Below are 14,132 nucleotides of genomic sequence, written 5' to 3' on the forward strand. Positions count from 1 at the left end.
ACAACTCCTTTGTCAAGAGCAAAGACAGAAGCAATTTAATATTTTTTGTTACATGGTTCAAATTCAGTATTTCTATTGTAATTTAGCAAACTATGTTCAAAAGAAAAATTACAGGAGTTCTGCCTCCATAATTGGCTAGGGTTGTTCTGAAAGATGGAAAGAACCTGAGCAGATTTCCAACAGCAGAAAGGTCGGTCCTAGGAACTTGCAGGAATACAAGGAGGAAAGTAATGTTGAGCTGTTGTATCAATTAACTAATTTAATAGGGCTTTTGCCAGTGGAAAAACTGTCAGCTTTCCAAAATAGAATACTTGGGTTACCTATGTATTACAGCTTTGATGGAAGTAGCAAATGATTTGTTGCTCAGCTTCCTTTGGTATTCTTCTACTAGTGGCAAGTTTAGCATTGGAGGTTCTGTTATACAAAACCACATCTTTCTCTTTAGGATGAGTCTGCTGCACTCAGACAGGTTCCCCTGATGGTACAGTTGGGTGTGAACCAGAGACAGCCACATTATACTCTCAGGCAGAGCAGCAGACTAACGTTTATGCCCTACACTGACTACAGAAGGGTAATGACACCTGATTAAGCACAAAGCTAATCCACTGATGTTTTTTGAATGTGTACAATTTGGCCACGTTAGTATAGGTTGGATCAGCACTTTCCTTTGATCTGGTAGGAGAAGCTCTCAAGTTGGATTTGTTTTGCATTGAACCGTGTCCTCAGGCACAAACCCTGCACGGCTTTGCAAGGAGCTGAATTATCAGGGGACCCATGAGTTAAAAGTAGGTTTATTTATTTTAAAGGGTAGTTTCTAGATTTCAATATTAAGGGCATGATAGACCTTAGGGAAGTGACAGAAGAAAAGGTTTGTACGGTGATCTACACCCTGTGTATCCTCATTTCCGCAGAACCTCTGGGGATCTGCTAGAAGCAGTAAATAACCTTTTTCAGCAAGCAGATGTAGAAGGTAGTTCAGTGGCAGGTAAAATAAGAACAGTTGTAGCTATATAAAGGACACAATAGACCGAAACTTTTTCTTTGTAAACACTGACAGGTAACCTGTAAACCTTAATAATAGCAAGCACCTCATCAAAAAGTGTTTTCAACATGGTTTTGATACATTGCTGTAGACAGCCCACATGTGTCCAACCTTAGAAAAATGCTGTAATTCTAAAATGAGCGCTATACTTGTGGGTCCTTCCAGTGAAACCAGTATGCTTTCTGTGTCTAGAGGATGTACTACCCAGATTCTGTAAGCAGAGGTGCTTAGGCACTGGTGCTGATAATATGAATGCTGAGAGCCCTGGGAGAGAGATAATATGAATGCCCAGAGAGCCCTGTAAACGAGGCATTGAAAGATAAAGAAAATGGAAATTGCTGTCCATGCTTGTCACAGGCCACAGAACTGAGAGCCACCCACAAATGTATGCCTTTTAATTAATTTTCATTTCTTGTACTCTGTAACCAAAAATACAAGAGTGCCTCCACACTTCGGAAAAGAAGATTAAGAAAAAAGGGCTAGTGAACAAATTTTTTTCAAAATGTTGAAAATATCAAAGCAAGAAAATTATCTGAGCATCTTTCCATTACCATGTTTAACATTAAAGTACAACTACTGGTAAGTGATTTGTGCTCTCTCCAGGCTTCACTGAGTAACTCTCAGACAAGTTGCACCAGACAGAGATCCTTTGGTGAGATTATTTTTTGTTCTTTAATTACCAACAGCACCACAGTGTGTATCTGTAGCTAGATAAAAGCTACTGTACTGAAAGATAGTGTGTGAAAACAGAGTTAGACAACCCTTTCTCACTGCATGGAGAGTGAGAGGGATTTTCTTAGGTACTAAGCTTAGCAGCTTGAATTAGAAGCCAGCCCCCCATGCAGTCAGTGAATGGTAGGTGTCACCAGAGGGAGAAGGCAGAACCTTGGCTGCGGGGAGTATTTAGATGCTCCTTATGTTGCAGTCGTTATCTCTCTACCATGATTGTCTGGGAAGTCTGAGGTGCAAACATCAGCATCCACTCTAGATAACTGCATGGTAGAGATGAGTCTCCACCTCTGTGATAAGCTGAAGTTACCTGAGCTTGGGGCATTCTCCTTCCACTGGAAATGAGTTCATCAAGCTCAGAAGCTGAGATGGTGAGGCAGACAGACTCACTACGGATGGGATCTGTGTATTTGCCTGAATTGTACATGATGGTAGGATCGTTAGCCTCTAGTGGCATGGTACTGAACTAGAATAACAGCCAACAGCTGAAGTTGAGATATTGCTGTCCAAAACAAAGCTTTTGTGCTGGTAACATGCCTAGTGCCTTCTTTGCAGCAGGATTTGTAAAAGTCAGTTTCTGAAGCTGTGTTGTGGATTTTGCAGAACTTGACTATGTATCATTATCAAGTGGATTTTTCAAACGCAAAGTTGTGGACCATACTTGAGGGCGTTCCTTCTTCCTTTCCTTAGTACCTTCAGTTGAAATAAGGAAAACCAAAAAAGATACATTCTTCTCTTAAAGCGCTTCACTTGAAAGTCTTAAAGTCCACTTAGGTTGCTGTAAAATTCATAATTACACTATTGTGACAGAGTTGTGATTGAGCAGTCTGTGAAGAGCTTCAGGAGTTTTCCTTTTGCTGAATCTCATTTTGAGATAAACATTTGGGAAGTATGGAGGTAGCTCTTTCCTTACCTAACTCTCACTCCTGGTGCCCCATTTGGTTTGTTAGGTGCTGCCTTTGTGATGATCTTAGAGTTCTTTTCCGGCCTTTATGGTTCTATTGTTCTGCCTGCCTGGGTATCACACCTAAGGGCAGACCCTTTGAGAGGAAAATGTGGGAAAATATTCCACCACTTCAATCTGTGCTATGTGGGCACCCCCTGACGGTTTACTTGAGATGTAGACCAGTACCTTTGGTGTTACCATACCAATGATATAAGACTGTTTTAGAGTCTGACAGACTTCACTGTTAGAATCTTCCTAAAAAACAAACACACCTGCCCACCCCTAGTTGTATCCTATTACAGACCCGTATTCTTTATCATAATAAAGTACAGCACAGAGTTAACATCAAATCTAGCTAAATTACATTTTCCTTCATCCTTTTTCTTCTTAATTACCATGTCTCAGTACTATGAAGTTGCATTCTGTCACCAAATTTAGAGCCCAGTGTTTCAGAGGAGTGCTGTTGACAAGCATATTTAGCAAGTCCAAAAAGCAACATCCTACAAGCATATCATGTACATTGGAAATTTCTTGTCCTACTTTCTCATCCTGTTCCACATGGGCAGCTTCAATGCATTTTGATTTAATGAATTGTAACAAAAGCTGAATTTGGATTTCTGTAACCACTGTGTCAGGAGTCTTAACAGGCTTCTTGCTGGTGTGAACACTGTTGCATCCATGTGAATGTTCATTACACTGTACTGGAAAAGCTGTTCTTCATTTTCATGAAACTTGAGAGCCAGGGTTCAGCGGAGTTAGGTTTGAAGGACCTGGTGTGAACCCATGGGCCTCTCAAGTTTAACCTCACATCTTTTCAAATTCACCATCTAAAGTCACACTTGTAATCTGTTCACTGGACTAGCTTGGCTAGAGCATGGTTACAAATCCTTTGTCTTAGCTGGATCAGGTATAGATCCCTCAGTGAGGCGGCAGAATGAATATTTACTAAGATGCAGCCAGTGAACTTTATCTATTGTAAAAAATCAATGCACCCTTAATGTATGAAGTAAAACACCCTAATTTTGCAAATAACATTTTGTCATTTCGATTAAATTGTGCTGTTATTTTGTCTGAGATGTTTTTAGCCCATATGGCAAAAAATTAATCAAGTGGGGTTTTTATTGAGAATATACTGCTGGTGCATTTACTGAATTTGTGATGTCCTGTAAGCTAATTTAGGAGGGCAGCAGACTGTTAGCCATGTGCTGCAGAGGTATGCTGTGTGGCTGAAACACTGAAGTTGTCATCAGACCCATTGCTTCATCAAGATTTTGTGTTTTAAGGACAGGAGAGAATTTTGGTCCATATAGATTCCATGGGGGAGGTCATAAAGACCTGGGTCTGTCAGTGATGAAAAGAGGGGAAGAAAACCATAGAATTTCCCCACTGTAGTGCTCTACCTGGGTGTTCTGTCCAGTGTGGCAGACAGTGAGGAAGAGTCCTGGGCTGTCACTCATCACAGTTCTCAGTATTTAAGGTGAGATGCTTGAAGCCTATGCTTGAAATAAGACAGTGAGGGTCTTGAAACACCTGGAGAGCTTCCGGGAATAAAGAGCTCAAGTATAGCCCCTAGAAGTGCCTCCTGTGCCAGCCTCTTTAGTGCCCAACAGGACAGTATTTCTAGTGGGTGTATCAAAGAAAACAGAAAATTGTGGACAGAGTAAAGCTTTCTTATTCCCAGTTTCCAGCCTGAAGTTTTTGCTGTTTTCTGTGGGAATGGAGAAGTTAGGTTTACCCCAGGGAGAGGCAGTTCCCTCCTGGTGTCTCTCTGCAGCACTGAGCTAATGCTCTGTGGCTACGGCGAGTCAAAGGCAGTGACATTCTCTTGCGGCTCGGTACTCAGCCGAGCCGTGGCCTGAGACAGGACTGACTGTGCTCAGCCTCCAGTCATCCAAGTGGGTGTAACCCCACTGTCCTGCCCTTGTGGAAATCACTGCAGAGGCTGAGACTGCCATGAATAGCTCTGGTGTCTACTGCTGAGTCAGTCTGTGGGTTTGTTTACTTCCAAAAGAGATTACTTGGGTATGTATACAGAAGGCAAAGTGGATGGCTGTCTGAGAAGGATCCCTAGTGGAAATACACAGGTTGTAGAGGCCAAGTGTGGTGTCTTGTGTCTCCTCACACCAATAATACAGCAACTGCAGGGATTTTCAGGCTGCTAGTGAAGCGGGGGTATCTTTTATGCCACTGGAAGTGAGACACCAACTGTTAAATAGAAATTTCACGAACCTCATTCAGATGTAATGATTTAACATTTTAAAATTTTCTCCTTTATCTGAGTGCAGTTGCTGTTACAGCTTTGTGTTTCTGTTGACATTGCAGAAATATTTCCTCAGCAGTTAGGATGCAGTTTAAGCACAGTGTTTTCTTCCTTGTGCAAGGTTGGGACCTTGTAACCTTTGCCATGTTACCACCCGATCCTTTTATGTGTTGGTGGGGTAGTGGCAGCTCACAGCAGACAGCAACGGGCAGAGAACCACTGCACTTGGCTTGTGGCTACCAGCTGGTGGCTGCCGTGCTCTGGCTCGGGAAGGGATCACCAGAGTTTGGCAACAGGCTGGTGCCACACTTAGTTGTGAGTGATTCGCTGGGCCGAAATATATCACTGGTTTAATTCATTATTTCATTAATCTGATTGAATTGCATCCAGTTGTTAGAGGTGTAGGAAAGAAAGGTACGTGACACACAGGCAGAAGCACTAACCTCTGCATTAAACTATAAAGCGGTCATTAGGATATATAACACTGAAATTGAATTGCTCCATGGAAATTTGGGTTTTAAGCACAATACTAATTAGCTATATGCTTCATGATTGTCAGGAATTAATTGAAACATTTCAGTGGCCTGTGTGGGGTTTAAATATTGTCATTATTGCCCCAATATTTTCAGTTCTTACACTAATTGCTTTTTAGGGAGCATGAATAAAATTGTCTTCTGGAGCAACAGATGGTACAAATGGTTCATTATATCACCAAAAATGGACCTCTTTGCTTCTGGATTTCCCTTTTTTTCATAAAAATTGTCTATTATATTGCTTTCACTTCTATGCATGCGTTGCAAATAGAAAGGTAAGATGAGTGATTTTAGACCCAAACTTTATTTTGACAGCACTTGTAGTTTTTCTTTCCTAGCTGTGCTCTGGAGACCAGCACTCCATTGTTACCTGCTTTCATTCTGGCAACAGGAAAATAGCTACAGCTTCATCAAATAATGTTTTGTTTTTAATTAAATAGGATTTCAGCCAAATTCCCTAATTATTTTGTCCTGTTTATGAAAGACCTGCAACATTTGGTACATGAAATGTATACAAGATGAAAACATCCTGGAAAATTATGAATTGAAAGGGAATTGATAATCAAAATCAGCTTTTGTTTTTTCTTCTCAAGTATGATTTTAAAGTAAAAATAGCTCAGTTCTTGGTGTGGGGATTGCAGATGCATAATGCAGATTGCTCGTATTCCTTGTCTCTGATGATTGTCTCCATATTTGACTACATAGTACGGATGAATGTCCAACATGCTGTGTTACAGACTGCAAACATATGTATGACAAGTATGTGAGGTGACGTGACATAGAAAGAGCCTTAACACTTGGAGGGCTTGCAGGGAGGCTCCTCTCAGTGTTGAGCAATTCCAGAATCCACAAACTCCCAGCCTACAGTGGGATGTCATGCCCTGTCACTTGCTTCATGTGCAATCACATATGACAGTCCTCTGTGCCTGTTCCTTGGGACCACAGAAGGAGAAGGATGAGGGTGCTTAACCGTGTGTCTGTGAGATGTAGATGGTGCCTGGGAACCTGTTGAGGAGGGGAGAATTGAAAGGATCTTTTACAGTGCTGTGTTACTGACTTACCTGCATAGATGTGATGAATCTACCACGTCTGCCTGAGCTCCACAGTGTTACAGTGTTGTTTTCCATAGCAGTCACTTTGGATCTCAGGATGTCATATGTAGGACCTTTTGTGGAAGGTTAGGTTCGTTTTTACCCAGACTTGCTTACATATTTGGTTTTTTTCATTTTTTTTTTCTTTTGAAGAGGTTAGATGGTTACTCTGTGATAATAGCATTAATGGTAGCTCAGACATCAAGAAATGTGGGTTCATTATAACTTTTTTCAAAGCTTTACTTCAATAATAAATTATGCAATAACCCTTCCCCTAGTGAGAAATGCATTCAGTATTGTACTTAAAATAAACTATTTTTGGCTCTTCATCTTGTTGCCGATTGCCCAGAGGCATAACACAAATATACCCTGAAGAAAATAGTTATTAGGAATGACAGTGCTGTAAGAAGCTCAATTCCGTGTTACTTGATTCTCTCTCCCTTCCCTAGTTTTGCTGCCCAAGGTTGTAACATTTCACTCTGGCCTGTGAAACAAGTGGCAATAAATGTGTGTCAATGTACTTGAAAGTCCCATTTTTTATGAAGGTGTGATCTGTTAAATGCTTTAAGAAGATGGATGTGGTCAAGATGTACAACTTCTTTTGTGTATGAATATGATGTTACAGGAAGGCTGTGGTGTGGAACCTCAGAGCAACCACATATTCAAGAAAGCAGATCTGGGGATCTGTTTCTGACAGTAGAAGTCCAGTAGTTCATGATCAGTCTGTTTCATTGTTGTATCTCCAAGGGGACTGCAGAGTACCCAGCTTTTGTGCCAGTTTAAAACACTGAGCCCACTGAAAGCAGTTGAAAATTAGACAGATGTTAAAGATAGGGAAATGGTTTTTATTAATCAAAATGACTGCAGAAGGAAGTCCATAAAATGCCTCTCTCAAAGGTGCATTTGACTCTTTCTCTCCTGTTTTTTCTTTATGCAGTGCTGGTCCTAAAGGAGATAACATTTATGAATGGAGATCTACTATACTTGGGCCTCCAGGTTCTGTATATGAAGGAGGCGTTTTTTTCCTGGATATCACATTTTCATCTGACTATCCCTTCAAGCCACCAAAGGTAAGGGTAAGGTTTTTACTGTGTTTACTATTTTTTCACAGATGAGAAGAATGTAACTTGCAGCCAAGTGAGTGCACATTGCTTTCTAAATATCAGATTTGTTTATGGTCTCTTGAAAACTACAAGGTCCAAAATCTTGACTTGCAGTCTCAGAGAAATCCTGTCTAATTTATTTCCTCATTACCACAGTCCAGTTCCAAGCTTCACCAAGTGATAAATGAATGATAATTCTGATCAAGAGGTAAGATTCAAGAAATTTTGTTTCTAGTAGAAGACAACTCAAGACTTTAGCTTCCTTTTTCTTATTCCAGCTACTGAAATATATGTATAATAAAATCTTTTCTGTTGTGAAGGAGATTCTTTATTAAATATTACCATGTAATATTTAGCAAAATAAGAGAAAGCTAAAATGAGTTTACGTAGGCAACCAGAGTGTTATATTGTGACTTCAAACTACTGTGATGATTTCCATTATTATAAAATGTCTATTTTCTACTGCTAAAATCAGCAACCTTTTTTGCTGATGTTTTTAAGCAAAAGCTCTTTTTATTAGATTAAACAAGTCTTAACTTAAACTAAAATGTCAATCTGTTAATCAGAAATAGTATTGACACTTAATAAATTGTAATTTACTAACAGATATGAAAGAAGTTAAAGGTTCTTCCCTTCTCCCCTCCCTTACTGCCAAATTACAAGTCTTGACCAAGTTACCAGAAATGACACTGCTGACACTCAGAAAAGCAAATACATTCTACAACACAACATTCTACAACTTAGTGGCTTTTGTAGCTCTAATGTTGTTATAAACCAAATATTTTTATTAATTCCCAGAGTGACTGCAGCATAAAGAATTATATATAATCTATGTATCTCACATTTCTCTAAACCCCACACCATTTAATATGTTCTGATTTAAGACTGTTGTAATGAAGGGATACAGAGTTCTAGACAAATTCCTCATTCAAATCTTGTACGTTTGTTGGTTTGGTTTTTTTAAGAACATGATGATTTTTGAATTTTCAGGAAACATGGTGGATTTCCTCCAACGCATCATTAAAAAATAGTAGTGTTTCCTTATCTTCTTGTGCTTTATGTAATTAAAGCCTTTAAATAGTTCTGACTTTTTGTGCAGAATAATGCTCACATGCTCCATTGATATTAGTCTGAAATAGTTTAAAAACAAGGACAAATTTAGTTAATGTAATAACATTGTTTTGGCTGTACATTATATCCTGCCTAATGAAGGGTAAGACAAATATTTCATTGCTAATTTAACAAGAATAATACAACACTCAAATTTCAAATGTTGTTATTTAAATATTTTCATGGTCTGTATTTAGGATTTTGAAAGAAAGAAAAAGATCAACTAATACTGCACATGCAGACAAGTTCTGTCAACTTCTTCACCTTCAGAAACTACAGTAAAGTTATGTTTGTGATCAGAATGTTCTGACATGCAGTATTTTCATTAAATAGCTACAGTACTATAAAGCAGGTCCTCATTTTTGCTGTGGGTACCAGACAGGGGGCCTGCGTGAAAGCAGTTTGTGCACCTAATCTCTTCATGGTAGGTTTCTTAAAGGCAGCCGTGGCTACTCTCAAAAACTCTTGTAACCAGTTGTGGTTTCAAAGACAAGCAGAGTGGAGCTGCCTCCACAGAAGCTCTGCATAACTGGGAGCGCTGCGTGTGCTGCGGCTGCTCAGAGCCGAGGGGCGCCGTCCAGGGGCAGCACTGAATGACTCTGTCTCTTAATGCTGTGATTCCAGGTTACTTTCCGTACCAGAATTTATCACTGCAACATCAACAGTCAGGGAGTCATCTGTTTGGATATCCTGAAAGACAACTGGAGCCCTGCTTTGACTATTTCAAAGGTTCTTCTGTCTATTTGTTCTCTTCTGACAGACTGCAACCCAGGTAAGAAGCTGAGAGTTCACTGAAGTGTCTGCTCTAAGTCATTTGACTTAGTTGCTGTGGAATGTAATTTGTATATTTGATTGCATGCAGATTAAATAAAATTTAGTATTTTTTAAATTGAGGATGAAACTCTCCTGATTGGATGTGGTGTCCCACATTTAATGGTGCTTTCACTCCCATAGCCCAACAGAATGTAAATAGCATTAAGTCTTTTTATTCTCAAGGTGTGATGGAGAAAATAAGCTGATGTCATTGAAGGTCTGTACTGCAGGAGCTCCAGCAAGTGAGTGGTCGATCCAGGAAAGCAACAACATTCCTCTTGAGTTATAAATTCATAAATCCTGCATATCAGAAGGGGCCACAGGAAGTCTCTTCTCTTAAGACAGCAATTAAAAGCTTTAATCTTGCAAATGTGATGGAGGTGATGTTCAGAGAGATTCCTCCCTTTTTGAAGAGAAATCCTTGTTCCTGTTGGGAGGGAAGGAAATCCACCAGGAGCAGCACAGTTTCTCAACAACAACTGCCACCAGTGTTATTAGGCAATGAATGCTAATTGCCTGAAGTCAAGACAGGAACTGAGAAATAGTGCTAAGGTGACAGTTCATTTACAGAAAGTGGTCATAGTCTGGGAGAAATGGAGGAGCCTCTTTAGCACAAAGGTCTGATGACTTTGGAAGCAAACTGTCTCCCCTTGGTGTGGTGCTAAGAGCTCCACTATATCTCACAGCATTTACTGGTCTAGCAAACACTGTATTTTGGAATGGATTCTGTATTTAAAATCATGTGTTTGTTTTGTGTCAGTTTTTTAATTTAGTTATGGTATGGTTTCTGATGCATTTTCTCCTGCCTTTCACAGCTGACCCTCTGGTTGGAAGCATAGCCACTCAGTACCTGACCAACAGAGCAGAACATGACAGGATAGCCAGACAGTGGACCAAGAGATATGCAACATAAATGACAAACTACTTGTGCAGTGTGAAGGTGCAGAAGGCAGCTTTGCAGTGTGCAACAAATCTTTATAGCCTTTACAATACGGACTTCTGTGTATATGTTATACTGATTCTACTCTGCTTTTATCCTTTTGAAGACTGGGATACTGCCCCCCCAAAAAGGTAAATGCTATCAAGAGTAGAAGTTTGTAGCTGTAGATTAGTTATGTTTAAAATGCCTACTTGCAAGTCTTGCTTCTTTGGGATATCAAAATGTATTTTGTGATGTACTAAGGATACTGTTCCTGAAGTCAACCAAATATTATAGTGCATTTTAGCCTAATTCATTATCTGTATGAAGTTATTAAAGGTAGCTGTAGATTACTAGGAATTATGTCATTTGTATTAAACCCAGATCTATTTCCAATATGTGGTACATGCTGTTGTGGAAACTGTTTTAACTTTTACCTTTGTCAATTTGTAATGAAAGGATTTCCTTTTTCCCTTTGTAGCTCAGAGAGCACCCAGTGTATCATCTCAAACACAATAAACATGTTCCCCATGGAGTAGTTTCTTTGTTTTCCTATTTTAAATTAATATTTTAATAAATTTAATTATAGTAACAAGGCAGGGCCAATATATCACAGATCCCTGTGGGTATTCTTTAAATTAATATACATAAGCAAGGGTTTGCTATTAAGTGTTTAATGCACACCTGTGGATTAAGTTTTCCCTGTTTTGTTTTTAACAGAACAAGTGAAATTTCTACTTTTTTCTTAAATTTAGAACTCTTCAGCTCTTTCTCAAGTTGAAATGAGAGCATTGGATATGCTTACTCCAGAAGTTAATGTAGCTGGTTGCTTCAGGGCCAGTCCTGCTCTCAGAACAGACTGCCTTGGTCTTGCTACAAAGTAGGGCCAAGTTAGAGATGGTGCTTTTGTTTCTGAGTAAAGCAAGTTGGACTTGCTGATCAGGAGAACTACAGTTATCCGTTGAAAAAGGTCTTCCAAAGCATGATTGAACACTGTATCATCTGCCCAGAAAAGAGAGGAGGAGAATAAATTTAATCAGATTTTTATGACATAAAAACAGTTTTGGGGAAAATGAACCTTTGTTAGTAAAAATGAAATCTGTAAAACTGTTTTAAACTACCTTTTTTTCCCTTCACTTTCTGGCTTGAAAAATTTTGTAACATCTGTAAGTAACAGAAATACAGCTTTATAGTACATACAGTTTAAAAAGTAGAGTCACTAATAGTTTTATAATTTAAGCTTTTATAAGTTGCCAGTCACAATATTGATAATAAAAAAAGAGACTTGATTCCTTTAAATGATTTCTAAAATTACACTTAATTTTAAACTTTACAGTCCCACTTACTACCTGGTGTTTTTGGAGACAATGTAGCACTTCCATCAGTAAGATGGTCTGCTCATTTAATATATGAAAACTTAAGTTTAAATATTTAAGCAATACAAAAATTGCTAAAGATTTAGATCTAAAGTTAACCATCACTATACAGGTCCCTGTTTTTTGTATCACATAACCTTTGACCATGAATTGTCCACCCTACTTTAAATATTTCTACAGATTCCTGAAGGTGGCTTGAAGAACTGTGTATCCCAAATATCTCGATCTAGAAGCCAGTTTCTCTTGGTAGCTACAAAATAGCTTTAGAGTTCAGGTTGTAAAGTGCAAAAGGGAATGAGAAATGGGATCTGGCAGGTGAATATGCCTAAGTCAGGTAACAGACTAATGCCAGGAGATGAAGTGCTGGAAATCACTGCTGAATGTGACCAGAGTTTCTCATCATGTCATTGGATGTATGAGAAATAGCACAGATTGGCAAAGAAACAAGGGGCTATCACATCTGGGCTGGACATCTAAAGTCTGCTCACTGCTGAGCATTAGTGCACTCGTGGGTGACACGGTGCTCCTGTAGCACTCCAGTGACCTTCCAGTGAAGAGCAAACGATGTATTTCAGACGTTATCTGTATTGCCTACAGAATTTACAGATATTTATATCATAATATATTATGGTATAAAAATACAGGTTTTAATTCTAATTTTAATGTATTTTGGTTTTGTATTGTACCTACAACCTCAGATACCTAGGTGTACAAATGCGATGCCTTGTTAGTGTTGCCCCATCTTGCCTTCCTTGCAATTGGATCCTTTACACTGAATTCCCATCTTTTTTTTTTTAATTTTTGTTTGTTTGCTTTGGTTTGGTTTTTTTTGTTGGTTTGTCATGATTCTGTTCTTTTTTAATGTAGTTTTTTGTGTGTAAATTTTATATTTACTGAAGTAAAGGTTGTTTTTGTGTAAACATTTAAACTTAAAAAAAAAGAAGCTAATTTTGTTTCTCAAGTTCTCTCTGCTAAACCATGCAGTAGAAAGAAATTTGTATTGTTAAATAAATCAATTAGTTGTTAAATGAGAATGTGTGTCTGTTTTCATGGGGAGGGAAGAAATCCCTGCTGGAAATACATCCAAAATAGCAGTTGCAAAGAGCATCTGGTGTTTCAAACCTTTTTCTTGCTGGCTGTGCTGGGGTGAATACTGGGCACTACCAAAGCACAGCACTGATCCTCTTTTACAGTTTTAGTTTTCTGTTCTTCTTGTCACCAATTACTGGGGTCTGTGTTTGGGAAAAAGTGAACTGGAATGACATTTTTATGAAAGCACCAGCTGAAGATACTGCACACCCTCTTCCTCTCCATTTTGGATGGGGTTTTCTCCTTCTGTTGTCTTTGGGATTTGAGTGGGGAACACATGCAGCTGGTTGGGAGGCTGCCCAGACTGGTTTCTCTGATGATCTGGCATAAGGAGATCTCATGTGGGACCTGGCTGTCCCAGCCTTTGAGCTGTGACACTGCTGAGGAACTGAGAGGGGCAAAACTTTTCAGCTGAAGTGATGGCTACATTCAGAGCAAATACTTTGTCCTATCAAATGAGAAGGGATAGGTAAATATTATAAGAGTATTAAAAATAAATATATTTCATACAATGGAAAGGCAAATGCATATTAGCCTTCTGTTAAAGGTTCAAACAAAGGAAGATGGTGTTGGGAGGAGTCCCTCACTGAATTTTTCTCAACCTACCAACATAAAAGTTTGGACTTTGGAGTGCCAGGACTGAGGACAAAAGATGGCTGATGACTTCAGATTCCAACTAAATGGCGTGGTGGAGGGAGAAACAGAACTCCAGCACCTGGGAGTGGGAGAAGATTTTCCCTGTGTGCTGGCTTGACTTTAGGTTTTGGGCAGCTGCAGAAAAAAAGCCACTGCTTGCTAAGCTGGTGAGAGCTCTTTTCTGGCTCTGCTATTTGCTTTCCCCCCTCCATCTCTGGGCACCCTGAGCTTCAGAGAGAGAGTGAGAAGAAAAGTCTCAGCTGCTTCAGGACACACTGCAGACCTTTTCTTCCTGGGGACCGACTTAGACTGCAAGGAAATTCCTGGGAATTATCATCACTCCTCTACTCCCAGCTTTTCCTTCTTTTTGAATAAAAGACAAGGAGAAAAAGAGAGAGTCTGCTTTTGCCCCATGAAAAAGGCTCCATCCTGTACCATGGGATTTGTTCACCCCTTGTCTCTGTCTTGCTGGGTAAAGACTGAGA

General features: G+C 39.3%; 1 protein-coding gene across 2 annotated transcripts in view; it reads left to right on the forward strand.

The window, feature by feature from the left end:
* The window catches only part of UBE2E3 (ubiquitin conjugating enzyme E2 E3), a 55,793-nt gene extending 42,837 nt beyond the window's left edge, over positions 1 to 12,956 (forward strand). For both annotated transcript variants that reach the window (XM_071562467.1, XM_071562468.1), the window contains exons 4-6: positions 7,539 to 7,671; positions 9,439 to 9,586; positions 10,443 to 12,956. In XM_071562467.1, coding sequence (XP_071418568.1) covers positions 7,539 to 7,671; positions 9,439 to 9,586; positions 10,443 to 10,540 — 379 coding nt within the window. In that variant the 3' untranslated portion in view covers positions 10,541 to 12,956. The remainder of the gene's footprint in view (positions 1 to 7,538; positions 7,672 to 9,438; positions 9,587 to 10,442) is intronic.
* Positions 12,957 to 14,132: the final 1,176 nt, after the last annotated feature.

Source organism: Pithys albifrons, chromosome 8 (genome assembly GCF_047495875.1).
Source record: "Pithys albifrons albifrons isolate INPA30051 chromosome 8, PitAlb_v1, whole genome shotgun sequence".
NCBI lineage: Eukaryota > Metazoa > Chordata > Aves > Passeriformes > Thamnophilidae > Pithys > Pithys albifrons.